At 57.7% G+C, this 25,408-nt stretch overlaps 1 protein-coding gene across 24 annotated transcripts in view; it reads right to left on the reverse strand.

Annotated features, from left to right (window-relative positions):
- Ncor2 (nuclear receptor corepressor 2) overlaps window positions 1–25,408 on the reverse strand; it is a 162,824-nt gene that overhangs the window by 100,429 nt on the left and 36,987 nt on the right. For 21 of the 24 annotated variants that reach the window (XM_074060784.1, XM_074060783.1, XM_074060796.1 and 18 more), the window contains 3 exons: window positions 10,224–10,439; window positions 6,383–6,510; window positions 4,149–4,326 (listed from right to left, as the gene is read on the reverse strand). In XM_074060784.1, coding sequence (XP_073916885.1) covers window positions 4,149–4,326; window positions 6,383–6,510; window positions 10,224–10,328 — 411 coding nt within the window. In that variant the 5' untranslated portion in view covers window positions 10,329–10,439. Of the gene's footprint in view, window positions 1–4,148; window positions 4,327–6,382; window positions 6,511–10,223; window positions 10,440–10,760; window positions 10,945–18,883; window positions 19,059–25,408 lie in introns of those variants that run through there. The other 3 variants (XM_074060775.1, XM_074060776.1, XM_074060777.1) reach the window with 2 other exon arrangements.

Genomic DNA, 25,408 nt, shown 5'->3' on the forward strand with positions numbered 1-25,408 from the left:
GTGAATACTGCTGGGCCCCGGCCCTCGCCAGAGCCACTCAGACTTTCCACCACCAACAGCCCAAGAGAACCACAGAACCCCAGCCGGCCCCACTGCCTGGGCTCCACCCCTGCCAGGGCCAGGAAGACAGGAGAGGCAGAGACAGACAAACAGAAAGAGACAGGGAGACACAGAGACAGTGAGACTGCAAGAGATAGGGAGAGACACAGAGACAGTGAGACAGAGAGGCAGAGACGAGACAGTGAGACAGCAAGACAGAAAGTGGCAGCAAGACACAGGTAGAAAGTAACACACAGTGAGACGGCAAGAGACAGAGAGTCGGGGAAACAGAAGCAGAGACTGATAAGGCAAACAAAAAAAGAGAAGTGACAGCAAAACAGAATAAAAGCAGAAACAGATACAGAGACTAAGAAAGAGAAAATGCAGAAACAAGAGACGGGGACGAAGATGCAGAGAGACTGAGACACACACACACACAATCAGGCAGAGACACAGGCCAAGGCAGACCCCACAGGGAAGGACTGCAGGAAGAGGGGACATAGGAGAGGGAGGGGCAGCAGGGGACTCAGGGGCTGTGGGGACAGAACTCTCAGGAGAGCCACAGGTGACCACCTGGCCATTCTGGAGACCAGCTGGTAGCTACAGAAGCCAATGGGGCAGGCCAGGACACCTGGGACCTGTGCTCTGGACAGGGACATGAGTGCCTAGGACCATGGCCTACTCTGGGGATCAGGTTCCCAACAAGAGCACAAAGTCCCCTAGGCCATCCCTGAGACCCACACACCTGCTGTTAGCTGCAGGGCCCCCCTCCCCACCCCAAGAACAGAGCCGAGACCCCATCTTGCCTCCCATACAAGGCGAGAAGGAAGTAGTCTTAGTCTGGGATCTCTGGGAGGGGAAAGGGGGCCAGAGGGGAACAGGGGTGAGCAAGCTGGTGGGCAGAGCTGGTGCAAAGCTAGCTGTTCTCAGCCTGGGCCCCATCAAGAGACCCCATGCACCTCATGGGGCTGGGAAATGCTTCAGAAGGGGCCAGTGGAGTGGCTCCAGTGGCAGAAGGCCTACCTAGCAAGCGCGAGGCCCCGAGCTCAAATCCAATTTCCCCCAAAAAATAACATGGGGTGAGCATATTTGAGGTACACTGTACACATATAGGAAATCATGAAGATGACTTTAAAAATGCTTGGGAGCACACAGTTGGTGCTCTCTTAATACTACCTGGAATGCCTTCTCTCACTTGCTCCCCAGAAGGACCCACCTGGGCCTGAGATCCAGCCATCAACCCGTGCAGTGGTATCAAGCAGGACAAGGACCCAGCTGGCCCCTCCCATCCTGCCCCCACCCAAAGAGGGGCACTGACTTTGTAGCATGGGAGCCTGTGAATGAGTACGTGCACATCCCCCGGTCACAGGGTGCTGGAACTGTTCAGCCATCCCACAGCTGAACAAACACATCACCTGGCCATGATCCCCATCCAGGGAAGCAGCCAGTCACAGCCTTGGGGCAACTGGGTGAACCTGGGCCATCCCAGTTCCCCATCAGCACAGATCCCAACAGCAATGTCACATGTCCCTTCTGTGCCAACCCACACTCTGTGGAGTCCTCAGGGCCAGTAGAGGCATGGCAGGTCCCGCTGGCTGGACACGCATCGGGGGAGCCACCCCATCCAGATAGGAAACAGCCACTGGCCAGGTACCCAATCCAGGGAGTGTCACTTACAGGACCCCAGACACATGGCAGCATGTGGAGGAGCCAAGCAAGGCATGGCAGATGGTGGTGACGGGGCAGAGGGGCAGGAGGCTGGGCATGGATGGATGGATGGGTGGGTGGATGGATAAGAGGATGGACAGATAGATGGATGAACAGATTGGTAGATGGATGGGTAGAAGATGGTGGATAGACAGATGAGTAAGTGGATGGATGGAAGATAGATGGATGGATGAATGGGCAGACGGATAAACAGACGGGTAGATGGATGGATGGAAGATGTAGGGGTGGATGGATGGGCAGACGGATAAACAGATGGGTAGATGGATGGATGGAAGATGTAGGGGTGGATGGATGGACAGACGGATAAACAGACGGGTAGATGGATGGATGGAAGATGGAGGGATGGATGGATGGACAGACGGATAAACAGACGGGTAGATGGATGGATGGAAGATGGAGGGATGGATGGATGGACAGATGGATAAAAAGACGGGTAGATGGATGGATGGAAGATGGAGGGATGGATGGATGGACAGACGGATAAACAGATGGGTAGATGGATGGATGGAAGATGGAGGGAGGGATGGATGGAAGATGGAGGGATGGATGGATGGACAGATAGATAAACAGATGGGTAGGTGGATGGATGGAAGATGGAGGGAGGGATGGATGGGCAAATGAATGAACAGATTGACAGAGGGACAGGCAGAGAAAGGCAATGGATAGACGGATGAATGAGTAGGTGGTTGGATGGAAGACGGATAGATGAATGGACGGATGAGCGGATGGACAGATGGATGGGTGGGTAGAAGGATGAAGAGCCAAGACCCCCTTCCTCCCACCCAGTTGCTCAGTGCAGTGCTAGAGGAGGGAGCCCGGCAGCTGCACCTGTCCCAAGACCAGACTCAAATGTGTATCCCAAACTCCATGACAGAGATTCCCCACACACATAGTCTCAGCAGGGCTGCCAACAGTGGCTGCTTCTCACACCTTGGAGGACATGGTGGAGGTCCTGCCTCAGCCAGAGCCACCTTGGGCCCCGGGTGCTGGGAGGCCTGGCAGCACAACTGAGTTGGGAGGGGGAAGGAAGGAGGAAAGCAGCTCCACGAGGAGAGGTGTCAGCCCTCGGGCAGAGCCAGTGCCAGGGCCCAAAGATCCCAGGGTGGCCCTCGGGTATCCAGCAGGGGAGCAGGGGACCACAGCTCAACCAAGTAAGTGGGTAAACCCAGCCATCTGGCCTTGGGACTGCTGACCACATCCTGCAGCCCTGTGCCCCCAGAAGCACCCTGGGGTCCACAGAGACCACTTCTCTCTCCTACATAAGCTGAGTCTCTCCCCAGGCCCCTGGCCCAACATGCGACAACCAGCCATTCAACACACAGGTGCCTCACACACCCGATGTGTGGGGCTCACAGCCAGGCACTCTAACCAGAGGCTGGGTGACAGGCTGTGATGTGCTGGGTGACGTGGGTGACATGCTGGGTGACATGGGTAACATGGGGTCCATTCTGCTATTGCCCCAGATTCCCAAGGGGAGGGGCACGTAGGGCTCAGAGAGATGGGGACCCTCACCCAGGGCAACACAGCTGTGGAGTGGGGACTTGGGGCAGACAGACAGAAGGCTCTGGAATGGAAGGCTCTTGGATGAAGGAGGGCAGAGCCAGGAAGGGTGGCCAGGTCACCTAGAATGCAAGGGGCCTCCCCCACAGAGACAGAGACAAGCTTGGTGCTACCCAGCTCCCCAGGCCAGACACCACCCTGGGGCCCCTCAGCCCAGCACTGCCAGGCACCTTTGTCAAAAAGTGGCCAGAACTAGACAGCAGGAAGGAGGATCTGTTGGGGGCTCTGGGACTCCAGACCACGCCCTGACCCTTGGTACTGACCTGACCCTCCCCGACCTCTTCACAGAAGACTCTGAGACCCCCACTCTGCCCCTCCAGCATCAGAAGTCTGGGAGGCCTCCCAGCACCCATGCTCAAGTCCTGGGCATCACCCACTGTGCAGACCCAAGAGGTCCTCAACTTCTGTTCCAGAAAACCCATTGCCCAAATGACCAGCCCCAACTAAGCATATGGTATACGTGCTGAGGCTCGACACAGGCTGGCCTCACGCCTGTCACAGCCCAGCTCTTTGCTCCAGCGTCCCCAAGAACCTTATCTGCCCTCTCACTAGCCAGCTACCATGCGACAAGCCCAGTCCTGTCTCAGGGCCTTTGCACATATTCCTGCCACCCAGAACACCCTCCCTGGTTCTTCCCATCCCCTCTCTCCTCCAGAGAGACCTTGTCCTATGCCTCCTCTCACTGCCTGGCCACTGCAGCTCCATGCTTGGTCCCACGTCTGTGCCTGTGCCCGAGCCAACCCCTCTCCCAGGACACCCACCCTTCCCTACCCCCAGCCTCATTGGCAGCAGACCCCAAGTTAGCCAGGGCCAGGCCTTACCTTGGTGAGGTCCTCAGATCCACCGGGCTGACCCGCAGCCAGCAGGGGTGACGGCCGCAGCAGGGGGTCGGGCAGCAGCTCTAGGCGTGGACGTTTGCTGTCCATGAACTCCATCTCTGACTTGCCCAGCTCGGGCAGGTAGGAGTGCGACTCAGGCCGCAGGTGGAGCTCCTGGGACCTGAGGGAGGCCAGGGAAACACATCACACAGGAGACAGGGGCTGGGACCCCAAGGCCCCGCTGTGCCCCATCCAAGGTCACACAGCAAGGCAGGACACTGGCGGGAATGGGACATGCTGGTGCCAACACAGAAATCCCCATGGTGACTGCCCATTGCTGGCCACTCGGTGTGGGCCGGGGACCCACTGCACAGCACCAAGCTGATTGGGTATGCAGACCCAGAGTCCACCCTGACATACTAAGCCACATCAGCCTTTCAACAGGATCCCCAGGGACTCAGGCACAGTGGGGTCCAGGAAGTGCTGTGTGTCTAACGTGGATGATACCATGAGCCACCCCACGTCCTCACGATCACAGCACTCCCTCTGTTAAACCTGGCCTGCAGCTCCGTGATTGGAGCTGTCCAGTCTGATTGCTCCTGATGGCTTCCCATTTGCACAGAGAGGGCGTGGCCTGCCCAAGCACACCCTGCAGAGTTAGGGCTCCAGCTTCCACCCACAGGAGAGCCTGGAACATTCTAGATGCTTTTCCACATACTCAGAGCAGACCCCAAGCTCACTGCCCTCACCCAAAGGTCCAATCTGGCCCCTATTCACCTCACCCACTGCACTGCTGCCTCAGGGCCTTTGCACCTGGTGGGACTCTGCCTGGACTACTTACAAACCAGCTCCTTCCGAGCTGCCCCTCTCCTTCACGCCTCTGTGCAAGTGATACCAGCCAGCCCTCCCCACTTGCTCAGTGGGCCACAGGAGTCTGACGGTGGCCTCCCTGACACCAGTGTGTCCACCCCCCAAAGGCAGGTTCCTTCGTCTGTATCATTGCTTTATCCCAGTATGAGGCATTCAGCAGGTGCCCCATCAGTGCATACAGACTGAATGCTACCAATTGCCATGTAGGTTGGGCAGGCACAGCAAGTCCCAAGTCCCTTTCTGGGTCCCCAGATGTGCTGTCTGTCTCGGGACCCAAGACTTCACTATTACGAAGAGCCTGGCAGGAGTGTGGGCTTTCCGCTGAGACCTAGAAAGAGTACTGCAGGGCTGAATGCGCCCCCCAAGACTCAGCCACAGGACCCTCAGAGTATGACCTGGCCTGGAGCGGGGTCTTTGCAGATATTGTGAAGCTAAGATGGGGTGGACCCGGGGTACTAAGAGCGATGACAGGAGTCCTTATGGGAGAAGAGGTCATGGAGACACAGGGACCCCATGAGGGACAGGGGCAGAGAATGAGAGGCAGCCACAGTGCAAGAAGGCCACGGGCCACCAGAAGCTGGACAGGCTCCCCAGGGGTTTTCTGGGGACCCAGCCTGCAGCAGGCACCCAACCGCAAGCCCAGACCCCCAGAACTGAGTGGCTGCATCGCTGCTGAGTTGACATCTAGTATGTGGCATTTTGTGACACAGCCTGGAACCACTGCAGGCCTAGGGGATGTAGGCGTGGCCGCCTCTTCCACCTTCAGACATCTACATCCCATAGTCCACTACCCCTGTACCTCAGGAGAATGAGGCCTCAGCAGGGTGGCCCCTCACCATGGCCCTAGGATGCCTCTAGGGCATCAAAGGGTACATAGTGCTATGAAGGGCACAGGGCTGTCCCTTAAGCCCGTGGCCTCAGTGGTCCCCTCTCAGAAGTGGGCACAATTCCCCCACCTTGGCCATCCCCAGCAGGAGGTCCCAGGAAAGCAGAAGCAAGCAAGTGACGAGTGGCCCAGAATTCCCACTCCAGCCTCAGACGCCCTCCTGGGCCGCAAGGCCCCAAAAGGGCAGGGCAATGGGAGGAAAGGAAGGAGGGTCCTGTGCCAGAGTGGACACGTATGTCCCTTAGGCCAGCAACCAGTCCCATACCCTCCCATACCGGCACTCAGCCCCTCAGCCCCTCCTGCCCCAGCCACACACCCAGAGGCCACTGAATGTCCCAGGGCTGTGTGGCTCTTTCTAGCCTGCCCTCTTCCTTGCCTGTGTCTCGGCTGCACCAAGAGTCCTCATTGACCACCAACCCTCCAGGGCCTCGCCGTCTCCTCTGAGAGAACAAGCTCGCACAAGGCACGCGCCTCTCCTCACCGTTCATTCCCCGGCTGGAACTCAGACAGCAGCGAGGGCCTCCTCCTCTGCGGCTGGATAATGGAGCCGGGTGACAGGTGCGATGCGTAGTCCCGGGGGTGGTGTTGGTACTCAAGAAGTCCCACATCCTGTGGAAAGCAGAGGAGCAGTGAGCAAGTGCAGGTGCAACTGCTGCCTTCTTGCTGCTGGGCACAGGGAGGCACACCCTGCCCGTCTGGTCGATCTGGTCAGAGGACACTGCGGGGCCGCACCCAACACACAGAAGGGCCACAAACCGCCACCCAGGTCCTCTGCACGTCCTCTCTTCCCCACACAGACTTGCTGGGATCACAGTGCTCCCCAGCCGTGCCTGCTTCCAGCCAGCACACTCAGGACTGGGAGGGCCACAGGCTGTGACAGCCAGAGCCATCTGCCTGAAACCCAGTTCCTCACCAGTTCCAATGCCTGCTGGCCACAGGGCGGGGAGGGAGGGCCAGGCAGAGGACAGGTGCATGCATGGCAGTGCTTTGTAGAAACAATGTTGGCTGAGAAAACAGAATCGGGCACAATCCAAGCATGCCCTCAGGGAGGCTGAGGACAGTGGCCCCGTGGACGCAGGCTCAGTACCCTGCAGGGTGGAGAATGGCACAGTCAGGGCTGACGTCTGGAAGACCAGCTCTCAAAGCAATGCATCCGGCTCAGGAGTCCCCCACAGCTTGTGAAAGAACAAGTAGGGTGTGCGTGGCACGTCCACAGCACACAGGGGTCGGAGGGCAACTTGCCCTATGTCCTCTTTTCATTCACAGCACAATCTCATTAGTCAAGGGCCTCTTTGGACATACCAGGTCAGGCTCCAAGAGCCGTCAGTGGATGAGGCCCCGACCTTGGCTGGCCCTCGGAGAGCCTGAACCTCCTGAGTCAGTGCAGGGGCTCTCCCGGCCTTGGGGGTCGCCCCTAGCACGGTCAACCACTCACCCTCACTGCACGGCCACGCTCTGCCCCAATTCTGGGGACCCGAATAAAGTCTTCCTTATGCTTTTGTTTCTTGGGGATTCCCGCCCCCCCCCTTCTTGAAACAGGGTCTCACAACGTGACCTAGCCTAGCCTGAAGTCACAATTCTCCTCCCTCTGTCTCCCAAGTGCTGGGATTACAGACATGTACCACCACCCCCGGCCAAGTCTTCCTTATGTCTTAACAAGGGCCTGAACTGAACATTAACAAACTCAACAGACCCTGACTGCCACGCACACCCTGATCTGAGAAACACTAAATGTTCAAGGGGGAAAAAAAGAGAGACGGAAATGAGCCGTCTCCAACAAAACACGACAGGCTTCCCTTGTGCACCAGCCCCAGTCAACTCGTTCTGTCCTGCCTAGAGCGCTCAGTCACACCGTGTGAGGCGATCAGTTAGTGACATCTGACACAGCGCGGCTACAGCCGTAGTGGCTTGGTTTCCTCTTTGGCGCCTTTCCTTGGTTTTTGTTTTGTTTTGTTTTTTGGCAGTGCTGTAATTTTCCCAATTTTCTACAAAAAATCCAGTCATCCTCTTGTTGTCTGGTTTTGCATATTAAAGCAGCTATCTGTGCAAAGAGGCTCCGAGATGACACGAGGTGGGCGTGTGGAGAACTCAGCTGTTTCAGACCCTACAAAACAAGCAGGGGTGGCGGGAGCCAGTGCGGGAATAGGAGGGGGAAAGAAGGAGGGGCCGGTCACCCTCAGAGACTGGGGATGCTGAGGACCTTCCTAGACAGCCACGTGGCAACAGAAAGCTGTAGGCCTAGGGCTGGGGCTGGGGCTCTGTCCTCTCCCCTCTCAGGACTCAGTCTCCCCCCCATCTTCCAGAGAGTGCCTGGGCTGGATGGACAGAGGCCTGGGCAACTCCTCCTACTCATCCCCCTGGTCCCCAGGCTGAGGGTGGCTTCCGGAGAGCTGAGGGCTAAGCCTCCCCCGCCTCGCGGTATCTGGCACCTGGCAGCCATCAGGGAGAGGGAGGAAGCCAGCTCAAGAGGATGGGGAGCACAGACTGCCAGGCGAAGGTCTCCACACCCGCAGAGAGGCAAGGGGAACCGCAGGCCTCACATCTGCCAGGAGGAACGGCCTCTGCCCAGCCCTAGTGCAAAGCAAACAAACAGAGCCGCCCTAAGGCAGACAAGGCAGAGGTCCCTATGCCAGCCAGGAAGGAGGCAGCACCGGCAGCTCGTGGCCCTGGGTGGGACTCAGAAGGCTGCTGCACAGCCTCTGCCTCAGTTTCCCAGCTTCAAGGAGCATCTGGGCCTTTCCTGCCGTGTCCACGCTGGGCTCTATCCAGGATATGACATGACATGGTACCCAGGCCAAGCCCAGGGACCACTCCCCAAAAGGTCTCTGAAAGCTCTGAGGAAAGAACTGGGGCAGCCGAGAGGCTGACCCAAGGCAAGGAGCTCCTGGTGGCCATGTGCACCTGAATCCACCCAGGATGGATTCTCCCAACAGTGTTGGTGACAACCCAACACTTGGACCCTGTCCTCTGTGAGCACTTCACTTACTGATTATTGTGAAACCCCAGCAGCCCACCAGGACGATGTCATGGGCACCCACACACCAAGGACAGCATGGGTTCTGAGATGCAAAACGGAGGCTAAGCTAGCTTTCTGCAGAGGGATGGGGAGCAGACAGGCCACAGGCACTGAACCTATGCCAACAGATGCAGCAGCAGCCTGATGCAGAGAACAGGGCCGCCCCAGCTTCTCCATATTTCCAGAGCTGCTCCTCAAAAAAAGGTGGGGAGCCCTGGGCAGAGCTCCCTCATTCCAGTAGTTCAGGAAGCCTACGGGCTACGCATGGCAGCAGAGAAGAATTCAGCGCATTCCTGGACACTGGGTCCACAGGTTCCTCCTGAGATGATGGGGCTACCAGCAAGAGCTCCCACCTCAGGGCCTTTGCACATACAGCTCCTCAGCCTGGAATGTTCCTTAACCAGACTGCCACCTGCCTGGCCCTGTTCCTTCCTCAGGTCCCAGCTCCAATGTCAGCTTCGCAGTGAGGTCCTGAACCCCAACTTAAATCTGCCCCCCATGCCCCAGGCCTCTCTCTGTCCTTCTCTGCTCACTGTGCCCTGTGAGACCCTCAGCTCCCCAAGCCCCTGCTTCATTCAGTAATATTCCCATGGCCCAGAAAAGATCTGCATCTGATACATCTGACCAGTGCCTGCCAAACGAAGGAACACGGGGACGGATGAGTGAGTGAACGAGTGAATCAACAGTAAGCGAGTGAATGAATGAACCTGTCTCCCGCATCGGGAGCTCCCGGGAGCTTCTCTCTCCAGATCAAATGCGCCTCCCTGGCCTCTCTTGGGAGCCACCCAGGCATTAGGCCTGAGCTACAAGAGATCATTCAGCTGGTAGAGACCCTAGGAGCCCAGCCAGGGCTCAGGGGTCCCGCAGAACACCGCTGGGACCGCCTTGTGTCTCAGCAGCAGGACCTCTGCAACCAAGAGGACAGTGAGCAGACGGTCCTCGCCACAGAGGGCCTGATAAGCCTAATCTAGGGCAAGAGTCAGTCACACGGGCGCGAAGCCAGGTTGGGCTGGCCGTCTCATCAAGCATCATTGGCGCACAGCCACGCCCAGCCCTGACGTTCTGGCTGAACAGCTGTCACATGGCAACACACACAACGTGGCATAGTGGGGACAAGAGATTGCAGGGCCATAGAGACCAGCCTACCACCCCCTCCACGAGGGGAGGAGCCACACTGTTCCCTCAGGGCGAAGTGATCCTAATGATTGTTGTCACCATGCCTGTCACCTGTCATTTCCACACATTGTATCCCATCTCTGTGACTGCCCCTCTCCCCCACACCACCTATCACACCACGTGCTCCTACCGTGTGAGGCCGAGCAATCTGCACTGGGTAGGAAATGCCATGGGGTGGGTAGCGGGGCTCGGTGGCCCTCCATGTCTGAGTCACCGGCTGTGTGGATCCCGACATGGTGGTGGAGGTCCAGGGGGGCCTTCAGAGCCCAAAGAACTCTTAACGCCACCAAGGATTAAAGGCCAGTCCTGGTCATCTGCTCAAGGGCTGCTGCCCTGTCACAGGCACCTGGAGAGAAAACAGAAGTAAAACACAAGGTCAGCCAGCCGCCAGAGGCTCACGCCGGTAGTCCTAACTACTCAGGAGGCAGAGATCAGGAGAATCAAGGTTCAAAGCCAGCCCAGGCAAAGAGTTCATGAGACCCTATCTTGGAAAAAACCCACCACAAAAAAAGAGCTGGTGGAGTAGTTCGAGGTGTAGGCCCCACCGCTACCATTAAAAAAAAGTAAAAAAAACAAGGTCAGCCAAGGTAGCCCGCTCTGTACAGGAGCAATCACAGTACCCATGTCGTCCCCACCAGCTTGGACTTCTTCCACCCAGGCCACTCACCTGCCCACCCACAGTGTAAGGAAATAAATGTGGTGCTGGCAACCCACAGAACCACATGGCTGGGTCCACAGTTCCCACGAGCCACATGGGGACAAACTGCCCCTCTCTACCACCCAGACCCCAACCCAGCAGGCATGAGAACCCAGACGTCACAGACGATGTCCCCTTGCCACCAGTCTCTTCCGCAGCCTCTGGGACTTTCCACAGCTCCTGAACAAAGTTCCCCAAAAGCCCCTGGCAGCCCTGCTCACAGCTGCCAGCCTGTCCCTGGACACGTGCCAGAGGGGCGGGACACACCACGGACACACACCGTGGAGGCGACAGTCAGCTGGAGTAGGCAACAGGTCATAGAGTGACCCCAGGCAAGGCCTCACTGCCATCCTGAGAAAAAATGACACTGTGACGTGGACAGGACAGGAGATCAACCCAGACGCAAGCTGGGGTCAGGGGATCAGGAAACCCAGGACCACCATGGGGGAAGAGCCAGGGCAGGACAGGAGCCAGTGAGGCCTGCGTTCTGGGAGGGACAGGTAAATGGTATCTTCCCCAAGAATCAGTCATTGCAGCCACATCGGAAAGAACCTCAAATCTGGTGGCCTCAGAGAAATAAGACCCGGGTGGGAAGACAGGCCTCAGCAAGGTGCTAAGGGGGACTCCACCAGACACTGCCTCGCCATGACCTGTCCCCTCTGTGTGGGCTCCTGCTCCAGAAGTCATGACAGCTCCTGTCCCCAGGCCAAGGTCTCCTTCACCGCCTCCCCACCAGCTTTGAGAAGGTGAGAACATCAGGCAAACCCCTCTCCCCTCCACACCCTGTACCCCGGAGCTGAAAATCCTAAGCCCGCCCATGGCCCAGTACCTAGATATGCCATGTGAGGGGAAGGGCTGGGCTGTATCCCAAGTGGTAAGGAGGGGACACAGACAGGACCCCAGCCCCCTGCAATTCCATCCTAACAACCTCCTTCCGCTGGCCAGAGCTGGTACAGTCCTCCTCCCAGCAGGTGGTCAGCCCGCTGGGTTGCTGACGATGGCCTAATGTGTGGCGATGCCGTGAGGGGTGATCACTATGGCCAGAGGAGCTACAAGACAATGACTGGGAGCCCTGACTACGTCCTGCTCCAGCCCCACCTTCTATTCTATGTAGATCTGACTTCCCTCCCCACCTGCCAGGAGTAGTCACATGGCTCAGGCTTGGCCAATCCAATTCCTGAGTCTCCCTGTGCTAGTGATTGGCTGAAGGATGAACATGTGACCCTATCTGAGCCAGTGAGAGTCAGCAGCCAATCAGATTCCTGCATCCCTCAGGGCCAGGGATTGGTTGAGGGATAAGCATGTGACCCAATCTGAGCCAATGAAAGTCAGTCTTGAGACTTTTGCTAAAGCACCAGGAACAGGTGCTATCTGCGAGTGATCTAAGCTTGAGAAAGTAAGCTTGAAGCTCTCCAGTGCCAAATGGTTGCAGCCTGGGCTAGAGCAATGCCAACTGGCAGCGAGACTGATGAATGGTGGGAAGAAAGTCTCACGGTGTCCTGATGACGGCTGTGCCTGAAGGCAGATCAGAGCCTGCTGGGTCCACCCGGGAAGACAAGGCACAGATTCTGTTTTGCCTTCCACAACCATGCTGGGTTTGTCACCTGCCACAAGATTTCTGGCTCACACAGGGAGAGCAGGAGTCACAGGAGGAAACCCTTCAACAGGATGGTGGCCCTTCAAGCACTGGACATGGAGGACCCTAGAGTCGAGCCTGACCCATGTGGACTCTTGTTGGGCACTAATGGACGTGCCACAAAATTACTCAAACATGGGACCATGTCCTGATGGACACCTTAAAGGCCTGTGACCCGGGGCAAGCCACTTCCCTCCTCATCTGCAAAATGGGGGTGACAATGTCCCTACCCCTCAGGGTCAATGTGAAGAGGTCACAAAAACCCAGTGCTTCCTGAGGGCTGACGTTCACACACCACTCTGCTATTGGCCCCATCCCATCACCTTCCCTCTGTGAGGCCTAACACGCACGAGGGACCTGCACTGTGGGACCCACCCCAAAACCAGCACCTTGTGGAAGAAGTGGGAAGGATCAGAAAGGTGATCGTGCAGCACGCACAGGAGACTCCACGCACACGCCTGCCTCCTGCATCCTCCCATCCACCCAGGACAGCACGAGGTGGCCACTCCACATGTCCCATGTGGGCCCAGCAGGGGCCCACACGCAGCAGTTATTCTGACTCCAGCACTGCCAATGCTGCTGCTACAGCCAGTCACCAGTGATCCCATGATGTGGACTGTGCATGGCCCCACCGAGGGCAGCATGGCAGCTGTCCTGCAGTCAGAGACACAAACTGGCCTTGGGAGGAGGCAGGAGTGGCTTGGTACGGAGCCCCAGCCCAAGGCCCAGCCTGGTTCCAGCTGTTCTTTGGTCCCTGGCCACCTGGGTCAGCAAAGCAAACTCCAGCCCCATTCTGGTGTCCAGGCATCTCTGGGGAGATGAGGTCTGTGCTCCAGCTGCTACCCCCTTCCAAGGGCACCAGGGCGATCCTCGCCTTTCTAACCTCCTCCACCTAAAGCAATGCCGGCAGGGATGAAGGCCCCAGAGGTGTGGTGCCTGAGGCTCGAGGCAGGAGGCAACAACTTTCCAATCACCCCCGGGGAACCCTCACCCCATAGCCATGCCTAGCTGGCTTCTCAACTTGAGACTCCCCCAGGTGCCTACTGCGAGCATGGGGATGTGTTATCATGGGGCCACCCCACCGAGTACCTAGCCAGCATCCTCACATGCAGGGCAGCCGAATGCCGGGGACGGTGGTGACCTCATACCTGCTTATCACCCTAAGTTTAGTAAACCCAGTTTCCACCCTTCCTGTCCTCAGCCTGGCTCGTGGCCAAGTCAAAAAAAAAAAGAAGAAGAAGAAGAATTAGAAGAAAAGATCAGGGAAACAGTTTGGCAGGTCCTCAAAACTATAAACAGAGAATTAATTATGTCTATCCTGACGATTCAGCAAAGAACCCAATCAGGGGTCCGAACAGACACCTGCACGTGCATATTCATTACAGCACTGTTCACCAAAGCAAGGATGTCCGCCAGTGGAGTACTACACGGTCTCAAAAAGGCACAGGGCACTACCACACGCCACACTGGATGTCCCCAGAGAGCGCCACGCTGAGTGAGAAGAGCTAGACACAAGTCATTTATGTGAAATGCCTAAGACAGGCGCATCCCGGGTCAGAAAGGGGATGGTGGGGTGAAGAAGCTGGGGAGGGGAGGGATGGGAGATGCCGCTAAGCAGCGCTGTTCTTTGCTACAAGTGACAGACAGACAGACAGGCTCCACACTGTGTAGGAGGCAGCTTCCAGCACTGTGCATGGAGAAATAACGTCACCTAAGCTTTGGCTTCCCCTCAGCAGGATGGGGAGGTGGGCGACTGTCAAGGAAAACCCAGGCATTATTGTCCTTAAAGCCGGGCAGGCAAGGGTACGGGGGGCCCGTGGCATCCCAAGGATCTGTTGGCTGATAAGGGTTCTGAGCACGGGGTCTGGCCTGGAGGAGAATTAATGCCCCGGCCACCATCACTGCACTTGGGGGTCAGCGCTCACTCATTTAGGGCACTCTGGTGTCCCCACTGAATGCTGAGAGCTGAGGTCCAAGACCCTGAGGGTGCAGTGGTGGGCAGACAAGCAGTAACCACAGAAAGAGAAGACAGGGAGCAAGAACCACAGACAGCTAGGGGGGTGGGGAAGGGAGAGTGTTCCAGAAAGAGGGCATGATCACAGCGAGAGTCCAGTGGGACCAGGCACTTTATGCTTGAGAAAGTCACTGAGCTGGACGAGGAAAATCACCTAAAGACCGCTGGATTCTGTTCTAGGGGCAATGGGGAGCCATAGAAGGTGGCAGAGGGGAGAGGAAAGGGTCAGTGTTTTACCAGCAAGCACTATGGGGAACAAGAGTGGAACAGGAGCCCAGGGCTGCTGCAAACGTCCAAGCAAGAGACCTGCTGCAGGATCAGACAACAGCACAGAGAAAGGGAAGTGGGCAGCGGTGAGAGCACCAGGAAGGAGACGGGCTGGGCCTCAGAGCAGCTCACCGCAGTGGGAGGGGGACCACCTTCTGCACCTTACAGCAGAGCCTCTGGTCGCCCAGTTGCAGTATGGGGATGAGCCAGCCCCTGTCCCTCTGCCTGCTGCAAGGACCCTGGTAAACAGCAGGTGCTCAGTCATGCACACCTGGCGAGATTGTGCATGGAGACCTGCAAGGAGAAAGGGACAGAGCTCTGCAGGGAAAAGCCCTGAGCCCAGGCAGGGCATGAGCCACCAGACAGGAACCATGGCCCACACAAGTCCAAGCCACAGAGTGTGGCCCCCGGCCCACCGAGATCACTAGGGATGGCAGCAAATCCTGTCTATGGCCTGAGGTATGGACCCCACTCACAGCCCCAGGGCCCCTCATGTTGCAAGCTGACATGATGGCCCCTGCCACCCGTGCCCCCTAGTTCCATACACTGCACACCTTCGGCGACACGAGCATCCGCTGTCCTGTCCACCTGCTCCTGGCCACCCCCTCCCAGCACTGGCACAGAGTGCTCCCAATGAAATGCCCAGTGGAGACACACCAGCCACAGTGAGACAGAGACGCCACCCTCCTCTACCCCACCAGGCAAAGGCCTCTATCCAGGGTCCTAGGGGCTCCTGTCCTGAACCCTCTTCCTGTCCAGCCACAGGCAGGTGCACAGCCCGGACACATGTCCCGTGGATCACCCACATCGCCAGCAGCCTGGCTCAGATCTTGGGAGTGGCAGGGGCCAGGGGGAAAGCCACATGACCTGCCCGAAGTGCTCAGCCTGCACAGCCAGGTGAAAGGTGAGCAGCTGCCTGCGCCCTGGCCCAAAACCTCAGACCTACTGGGTGTTGTCTGACCCTGAACCTGTGGCAGGTAGGGCAGCACAAGAGTGAGAAGCCAGCACGGCAGAACAACAGCAGTGGGGTGGAGCCCTCTGCAGGAGGGGGGAAGATCTAGTAGGACACCATGATACCCTAATCCCCACAGGTACCGCAAGCCCCACAGGTAGAGACCAGCAGCCTCCCTCCCACCTGGCAGATCGTCATGGTGTTTCACGCTATGTCCCTGCCAGGGCACCCAAGCACACAGAAGCACCAGAGACGAGCACTGCCCCATGATTGTGGAGGCTCGAGCTCCAAATCCAGGTACTGCGGGGTCACCCCTCGGAAGGCTCTGGGCGGACCCTCCTGCCTCCTCTGACCATTTGTGGCTGTTGCAGCCCTCAGCACTCCTTGGCTTGTGGCTGCATCATTTCCACCCCTGCCCGCCACTCATGGCCTCCTCCTCTGAGCCTAGTCTGTGTGTCCCCTCCTCTCATCAAGACACCAGTCATGGTGGCGCATTAGAGGACAGCAAGGGGACCAGAGTGGTGAGTGGAGCGAACCGAGGCCTGGGGTCTGGAGTCTGTGTGGTCACTAGGGCAGCCACGCTGAGGGAGACAGGCACACATACCTCCCACATCACAGCTACCTCTGGCATCTCTGAGCTAAAAGGAAGCTGTTTCTGCATCATGTCTGCATGGAAAGAAGACATTCGAGCCCTGATACCAGCAAAGTCACCATCACCAGGGGCCCAGAGAACTGGATCCTCCACTCACACAGGCAGGACCCAGAAATGAGGCCACCCACAGGCGGCCAGGAGCCTGGATGAATAGATGGATGGGTGGGTGGATAGATAGATGGGTAGATGGATGGGTGAGTGGAGGGATGGACAGATGGATGGATGGACGGACAAATGGATGGATGGATGAGTGTGCAGATGGGTGTGTCGATGGATGGATGGGTGGATGGGTGGATGGATGAATAGGTGGATAGGAGAGGATGGGTAGGTGAGTGGGTGGATGGATGGATGGATGAGTGTGCAGATGGGTGTGTGAATGGACAGATTGGGGTGGATGGATGGATGGACAGGTGGGTGGGAGGATGGATGTTGGAAGGATGGATGGGCGAATGGATGAGTTGATGGATGGATGGGTGGATGGATGGATGGTGGATGGATGGATGGATGGGAGGATAGTGGACAGATGGATGGGTGGATGGATGGTGGATGGATGGATGAGTGCATGGATGGTGGATGGATGAGTGCATGGATGGTGAATAAATGGTGGATATGGATGGACAGGTGGATGCCGGATGGATGGATGGATGGATGTGCAGATGGGTGTGTGAATGGACAGATGGGGGTGGATGGATGGATGGACGGGTGGGTGGGAGGATGGATGTTGGAAGGATGGATGGGCGAATGGATGAGTTGATGATGGATGGATGGGTGGATGGATGGATGGTGGATGGATGGATGGATGGGAGGATAGTGGACAGATGGATGGATGGATGCCGGATGGGTGGATGGATGGATGGGTGGATGGGTGTGTGGATAGATGGATGGATGGGTGGATGGATGGATGAGTGCATGGATGGTGAATAAATGGTGGATATGGATGGACAGGTGGATGTCAGATGGATGGATGGATGGATGTGCAGATGGGTGTGTGGATAGATGGATGGATGGATGGGTGGATGGGTGGGTGGATGGATGGATGGATGGATGGATGGACGATAAGTGGATGGATGGATGGGCAAGCAGAAGGGAAGGGTGCAGGCTCTGGTTTCAAATAAACCACACACACGTGATCATCCCCCACAAACTCCCCCACCACAGGGCCTGCTCAAAATCTCTTCCTCCTCTGCCATGTGGGTTTTTTCCCCTCCATTGAATTTTTAAAGGAAGAGGAGATGCCCACAGCACAGCAGAGCCCCTGCATGCCACTCCAGGTTCCCGAGGGCCCTGGAGCAAACACAGCCCTCCATGCCACCAGATTCTACCTGGGTGACCCCATCCTGCCCGGGAGGCTGCGTTCTCCATCAGACCAGTCCTCCCGCAGGCCATTCCCACAGCAGTTGTCTCCAGAGGGGAGGGGAAGGGAGGTAAGGGGTTGGTGTGGGGGAGGCAGGAGGAGACACTGGCACCTGCTGGGTGGCCTGGGTACCCGAGGCCCCTAGAGGCCGTGACAGGCAGGGAGACAAGTCACTGCCAAGTGGCTGGGGACACGTGACCAGCTCTCAGAGAGGCCACGAACCTGACCTCCCAGGACCCTGTGTGCCAAAGACTAAGGGGCTGGGGCCAGGGTCCTCTCTACTTCCCTTTCTAGACAGGAGGAGCCAAGAACTCGGGAATGAGCCGACCACCAACCACAGGTCCAACGGTATGCTGGGGACAGTCACCAGAGGCAGCTGGAGCCACAGGGACAGCGAGCAGACAGGGTGGGGAGGGAGACAGGTCTGGGGGAAGGGGCAGCCAGGTGGCATCCAACAGGCAGTGTCTTGGCTTGCGAAGTGCAGGGCTCTGGAGACGGCTTGCACACAGAGGGGACGCATTTACCACTGCTGAACGGTCAATTCTATGTGACGTGTGTTTACCATAATTAAAATACACATGCACACTGCCTCCAGAGGCCTCCCCTATTGCTAGCCAAGGCTCCCAGCTGGGCTGGCATTGCTTTGTGCTCCAAAGATCCAGATACCCCATGAAGACAGTGTTGCTGATGGTGCCAGAACCCAGAAACCCCTTGACCCAGCCCATCTCATCTCAGAACCAAGGCTGGCCAGGGCATGGCTGGGCCAACGGGCCCCTGAACCCCATGCATCTCCAGAGTCCCCTCTGCATCTTCACCCACCACTCCCCGCAGTGCCCGGACCAGGCCCGAGGAGGCCACCCAGGCCCTAGCAACCTCCTGCATCGCCAACATGTGGCACACATGTCCCCAAGTTGCGTGGCCACAGGAAGCTGCCCCTTCACCCTCCCACACACAGGCTGCTTCCTGAGGACTCCACAGGGTCGGCCACAGTAGTTCAGGGCCAGTCCCCGGGGGACGCCATCCACATGTGAACAAGGACAAATGTTTCTGGGGCTAAGAATAGCTCACCGCTGAGTGGCAGATCCCACCCTGTAACTTGGCCTGCTCCCACCCCACCAGCAAGGCCAGACTGGGACCAACCACCACCTCCCCCGAGACCCCCAGCCAAGGGGAGACCTACATGGGAGCAGCCTGGCCAAGGAGCCAGTGCAGACTCACCAGTGTCAAGCGTCCAGGTGACGAACGGTAAGCACCTGATGACAGATGACAACTGAGGACCTCAAAGGCCGGGTGGTCATGGCCAAGAACTGCAGATCAAATGCTTAGGCGGCTGGGCAGAGTCCACCTAGGACTGGACCGTGACGACAGAGCTCTAGGGGAGGCTCTAGGAGCTCTAGGGGAGAAGAGAGAGCCCGGCTGGAAACAGGCAGGGGCAACAGGAGGCCCAAGACCCCTGCAGTGCAGGGGGCTGGGCAAGCCCTGGCCAAGAAGGTGGCTGACGTGTGAAAGCACAGGCCCAATAGGAAAGGGGTGGCCAGGCCAAGCTGGGGCTCGTCAAGGTGACAAGGGCAGCAAGGGGGTCCAGAGTCCAAATCTCAGGCAAAGCCACAAAGCCCAGTTGAGACATCTTCCAACATTTCTGAAAAATCCTGGCTGCAAATCTAACTCAATAAATTAGCCTGACACCCAGATACACACACAGTCCGGCGGCTACCAGGATGTGACCTGTGGCTTGAAGATGTGGTCACTAGAGCCACGGAATGGCGGCAGGAAGGCCCAGAAGTGAGTGGCTGGCCGGAGGGGCCCTGATTACCCAAACACCACCCACTGTCAGCACGAGGAACAGGTCAGCTGCCGGGCAGCACCCGTCCACGCAAGCTTCACCCCAATCCCCTCCTCCAGTCCTGGCTGGAGAAGGAAGGCTGGCCCTGGCCTGCAGGTCTAGCCAATGAGTTTGTGGCACCGTGACTGACAGGTGAGGGACAGAAATCCTCCCGTGGTTCTTGTTAAAGAATTAGGAGCACAGCTTCCCCCCCACTGGGGCAGAGGAGCTGTGACTCTTGGTCTCAAGTTCAGACTGAAGATCAGGCGAACCTGGGTCCAACTGCGTCTGAGCATTTTTAGGGTTTTTTTGTGCTAAATGAGGGAGGTACGGGGAGGCTGCCCATTGCTGCCTAAATCCTGGGGCAGGGCCATGCCGCCTCCCACCCAGGACATAGAGTAGGGTCCCCAGCTGTGTGGACACAGGCAAAAGATTTGCAGATAAAAGCTGCTTACTCAGATCTGGGTCAGTCCTCAGCTGGTGGACACCATGCCCACAGCGCTGCCCCGAGGTAACTACAGACTCTGGCCAGGGCCTCCGGAAGAACCTCCCGTCCTCGCTGGGAAGGGACATCCGCTCCGCCTGCAGAACTCCGTGCACCAACACGTGGAGGCCAGGCCAGAAGACAGGGGTGTTGTCTACAGTGGGACCTTGCAGCCAATGTACACCAGCCTCCCTGCTCGGGCTGGAGGGAATCCTGGCTTCCTACCAGGTGGAAGTCGGGCCTCCATGGCCAGGTCCCAGCTCACGGACCCAGGTCATGTCTTCCCAGTCCAAGGTGCCTATAGACCCGAGGATGGTCACGGCATCCCTATCCGCCTGTCCTGTCCCAAACCTGCTACACACCGGGCCCAGGATAAGGGAAGACCACTGCCTGCCACCAGACTTCAGGATACCATCAACAGGGATCCAGGACATCAAAGCCATCCAAGTGTCCCCAGAGGCTCACTGAGCCCACACCGGCCCTGCCTACTGCAGCACAGGTCTCAATGTGGCCAAGGGCTCCTCCTAGGAGCCGAAATGCCAGCCTCTCCCTAGCTGGGACTCTGATGGCCATTCCAGCCACCAAGGAGCCATCTGGCCTCTACCATGTGGTCTTCCCTCTCTGGGCCTCAGTTTTTGCATTTGTCATGGACACCTAGCAGATGAGGGGGTTGCTGGGGCCTCCTACCACCTGCATTCTGGGGGAGTGGTCAAGGGTATGGGGAAAGGCATTCGGGGCCAGAGGACCTCCTGCCCCCACCATCCTCCATGGTGGAATTGTGAGGCCTAAAGGTGAGGAACAAGGAACAAATGGGTTCTGGGGATTTAGTGGGAGACAGACAGGAGCCACATTACACCTTCCTAGAGGGTCTGAACTCCAAGGACACAGCGCCCTGTATCTCTGGGCACAAAGGGGACCTCCAAGCCACCAGTTGTCATCCTGAACCTTCAGGCTAGGGACGGGACATATCACCCACCACCCAGCCTTCCCCAGGGCTGGCTGCATCACCTCCAGACGGGGTCACAGGCCATGTTAAGTTTTCCACAGCTGCCATAAAAATGGCCACAAAGGCCCTGCATGGTGGCCATACCTGTCATCTCAGCTACTTGGGAGGCAGAAGTAGGAGGATCGTAACTTTTGAGACCAGCAAAACTAAAAACAACAGGACTGGGGGGTGCAGCTCAAGAGGTAGAGACCCTTCCCTGGTATGTACAAGACCCGGGGTTCAAAACCCAAAGCAGGCAGCTTAAAACAGGCCTGACATCTGCAATCAAGGTGACCCCAGGGCTGGGCTCCACCCAGGGCTCTAGGAAGGGTCCCACTGTCTCTCCCAGCTTCTCGTGGCCCCAGGTGTCCCTTGTGGTCACATTGCTCCATCTCTGCCTCCGTTTCACGCAGCCTGCTGTGGCCCTCTTGTCCCTAACAAGCATGCTGGTCACTGGATCCAAGGCCCCCCAGGAAATCCATGGTGACCACATCTCAAGTCTCATCTGCAAAGAGCCTTTTTTCCAAATACCATCAATGCGCCCACGGAATCAGCACACAGCCGTCTTTGGAGGCCACCACTCCATCACGTCAGCCCGGCCTCTTGGACGCCACTATGTCCTCAGCTCTGCTGTCCCCTACCCAGCACCAGGGCCCAGTAGGATTCCAACTGAGACAGTAAGACCACCGAGGCACAGAGTGTGAAGCCACATGGCTGGGGACACGGCAGGCCACACTGGAAGCTGTTTTAAATGTGGTCCCGGGGCAGTGGCTGCTGGGCTCCGGGGCTGCCTCCAGCCCCAGGAAGCCGGGCCCTCGTGCCCACACCTCTCTCAGGAGACAGCCAGCGCCAGGGCAGGCAGTGACTCACCATTCACAGGGCTCAAGAAGCCAAGGACGTGACTGAAAGCCTGTGTGTCCCTATGAACCAGGAGGGACCGGGTGCAGATCCTACCTCCAGGATCCCTGGGGGAGGCCAACCCAGGCCCTGGAAGAACTGTGTGCCCAGCCCACACAGCTGCCCACCAGCCTCGGCCTGGCAGAAAGGGCCTGTTATGACATCACACGCCGGGAATTGTTTGGGCAGCTTGGGGAGGAGCTGGACCCTGGGACAAAGGGCGCATTGTCACGCAAATGCCCGGCCAGAGGAAGGAGGTGGATCCTCGCCTTCCAGCTTTGGAGCAGAGTCAGAGAAACACACCCCCAGCTTCCAGAACAGCCTGGCCATCTCAGGCCTCGGTTCTGGACCCCATGGGTCACTCACCTGGGAAGTGGCCCCACCAGGAGCTGAGCCAGGCCCCAGACCCCAGCACAGAGAAGTTGCTGAGACCCGAACAATAAAGGGCCGTATGAGGACAACACAGATATAACTCTAAGGACCTGGGTACCACCTGAGCACAAAGACAACTGCACGCAGCATGCCATCCGCCTATTCACACTGTGCGCCTGCAGCTGTGTGTCTCTGGGCAAACCGCTCGCCCTCTCTGTGCCACTCAGGGCAGGAAGAGTCTGTGCCTGAGTCACAGGAAGGGCAGGACTTGTAAGCACCCTGCCCCACGCTTCCTTGCCCACAGTCTCCCCTTTCCTTGCCCACAGTCTCCCCTTTCCTTGCCCACAGTCTCCCCTTTCCTTGCCCACAGTCTCCCCTTTCCTTGCTCTGACTTCCTGGGTGGTTCCTATATGCACTCAGCAAACGCAGAATACCGTGGGCTTCCTCAGGGCTCATTCTCAGCTCTGGCCCTGAGCTCCACGTAGACTCCAGGCAAGGGGCTGGCACCCCCAGCACCCTCCTGGCGGAGTCCCCCAGAAGCACCTGCACCTCTCTGGCCAGAGAGGCCCTATCCATGGAGCAGATGACCCGGGCCACAGCCCTTGGGACACTGAATCAGGTGCACCGTCTCCCAAGGGGCTACAAACTGCCCAGCGCTACAGGTACAGTAGTGACCGAAACAAACGACGCCCAGGGTGGACTGGGCATTTGTGCCCCCAAGTTCATGTGTCAAAACCTAATCACCATGTGACCGAGTTAGGAGGCAAATCCTTCGGGAAGTGGTGAGGTCCTGCCAGTGGGACCCATAAGCCCATGGGACGCGAGCCCTTAGAGAGGTGGCCACAGAGCTGCCTGGCCCTCTGGCCAGTGAGGACCAGCGAAAGGCACAGACTATGACCAGGAGCTGCTGTCACTTGACTCCACCTGCCCCGCACCTTGGCCCTGGACTGCCCAGAACTGAGGACAATACACCTCTGCGAAGCCCCCATGCACACTATAGTTACAGCAGCTGGAACAACTCAAACAAGGGGCGAGGAGGAGACCAAGACAGTGAGCACGCCACAAAACCCAGGGAGGACTGTGTCACAGGACAGCTGACCAAGCAGACAGAGCGGCAGCACAGCCTCTCGCACAAGTCACCATCGAGCAGAGGTCTGCATGGGGTGAGGACTTAGGAGAAGGGTGTTCTGAAAGATGGGGGCAGCATGTGAAAAGGTCCTGAGGCAGAACCATGCAAAAGGCTCCAGAGACTGGAATGCTCCAACCCTTCCTGTCCTTCCAGACTCTTTCTGGGAGGCCAGCACCACAGACCCTAAACTATGACCCGTGTCCCCAGATACAACCCTGCATCCATCTCTCCATGTGACAACAGATACTCCCCAGCAGCAGCTCAGTGCAGGACCCCCCACACCCTGCAGGTCTCCTGGAGTCCCCAGCCTGGGGTGGCTTGAAGTCCCGTGGTCGTCAGGCACAGAGAAGCCCTGCCTGGATGTCCCAGGGATGAGCTCAGCTACGAGCCGGCTCAGGGGCCCCGGGAGGAGCCTAGATAGAGAACCAAGAGGAGCCCAAGCCATGTCTTGAAGGCCTGCTCCCCAGGATGAAGGCAGAAGGGGTGTGAGGAAATCGGAATAGCTGGCAAGGAAAAAAGTACCTCCAGAGGACGCAGCATGGAGGAAGCACTCAGCAGGGCCTGCCCATTGCAGGAGTGACCAGAGACAGAGGGGACCTCTGAGACATTCCAGATGTCCAGAGGTGTCCGAGGGTCTAAGTTTGAACCCCCACTTCAAGGACTGCCTCAGAGGAGAGCAGAGAGTTAGTGGACCAACAAGGGGATGCCCAGAGGTCGAGGCTGCCTGGCTCTCGGGCTCACAGTTCAGGGACCCGCACTCCAGCCCTCAGTCCAGGTTCAGTGGAGTGAGATGGAGGACAGGTGTGGCTCAGAGAGAGCCAGTGACAGGAGAACCTCTGACACCAGCTCTAGCCGGGTGCCGGTCCCAGCTCCAACACCTGGACTCAGCACACCTTCGGGCAGCTCGGCCTCAGTTTCCCATCCGCAGAGTGAGGACCATATAGCAACCTCTATCCACGGCTGACACTCGTGTCAATATCATGAGTCCTGGCAAACCAGGGTGGTCATGCCACCAAGAGCACAGCAGGGAACCACAAAATCAAACCGCAAAGGACACAGCAGGAACCACGAGATCTCACCACGGAGGACACAGCAGGAACCACAAAAATCTCACCACGGAGGACAAAACAGGAACCACGAAATCTCACCACGGACAACACAACAGGAACAAAGAAATCTCACCACGGAGGACACAAAGGGAACCACGAAATCTCACCATGGAGGACACAGCAGGAGTCACAGCCAGCATGGCCTTGCCATGCTGCCTGGCAAATTGGAAACCATTCTAACCACTCAACTTGGACCATTCATTCAACCCTCACACCAGTGCCACCAGGCACTAACATTGTCCCCATTCTAGGACAGAGTGGGGACATGATCACAAAGATGCAGGTCAGGACTCAAACCCAGGATGGTCTGACGCCCTGGGAACCCAGGCTCCTTTACACAAACCCTTTGAGGTCTTTGTAGCTTTATCACAAAACGTAATATCGCAATATTCCAAGACCCTGCACACTTCGTGCACCTTCCTCCAAGGCGACACCCTCCCAATACCAGACTTCAATACCACGGTCAAAACCAAAGGAGCGCTCACCCCGCCAGCCTCCTCCAGATTGCACCATGGTGCACGCACTCACTGAGTGTGAGCACAGTGCGTGCATAAGTGTGTGCGTGTGCTTGTGTTTGGTTCTAAACACTCGTGTGGGCAAGGGTGACCACACCACTTGACATAGACCTGTTGCATCCCAAGGTCCTTGGGCTGAGTTCTGCCCTGGACTCCACACCTCATTTTCTCAGTCACTGAGACCCTCAGGCAGGCCAGAGGCAGCCATACTACTCTGAAGCAGAAGCCAGGTCTTGGTGACAGAAAGGGACATGCTTGGGACCCCCAAGTCAGGGGCCTTTCGTGAGGTCTCAGGAGAGGCTCGAGGGCAATTGGATAGCAGGCAGCTGGCACGGGTGGGCTGGACACTCAGGGAACACCCTGTTGGCTCCTGCTGGCCAGACAGAGGAGGCCGCGAGCCAGTTACCATCCTGGCATCCGGTGTCACTTA

Source organism: Castor canadensis, chromosome 18 (genome assembly GCF_047511655.1).
Source record: "Castor canadensis chromosome 18, mCasCan1.hap1v2, whole genome shotgun sequence".
Taxonomy (NCBI): Eukaryota; Metazoa; Chordata; class Mammalia; order Rodentia; family Castoridae; genus Castor; species Castor canadensis.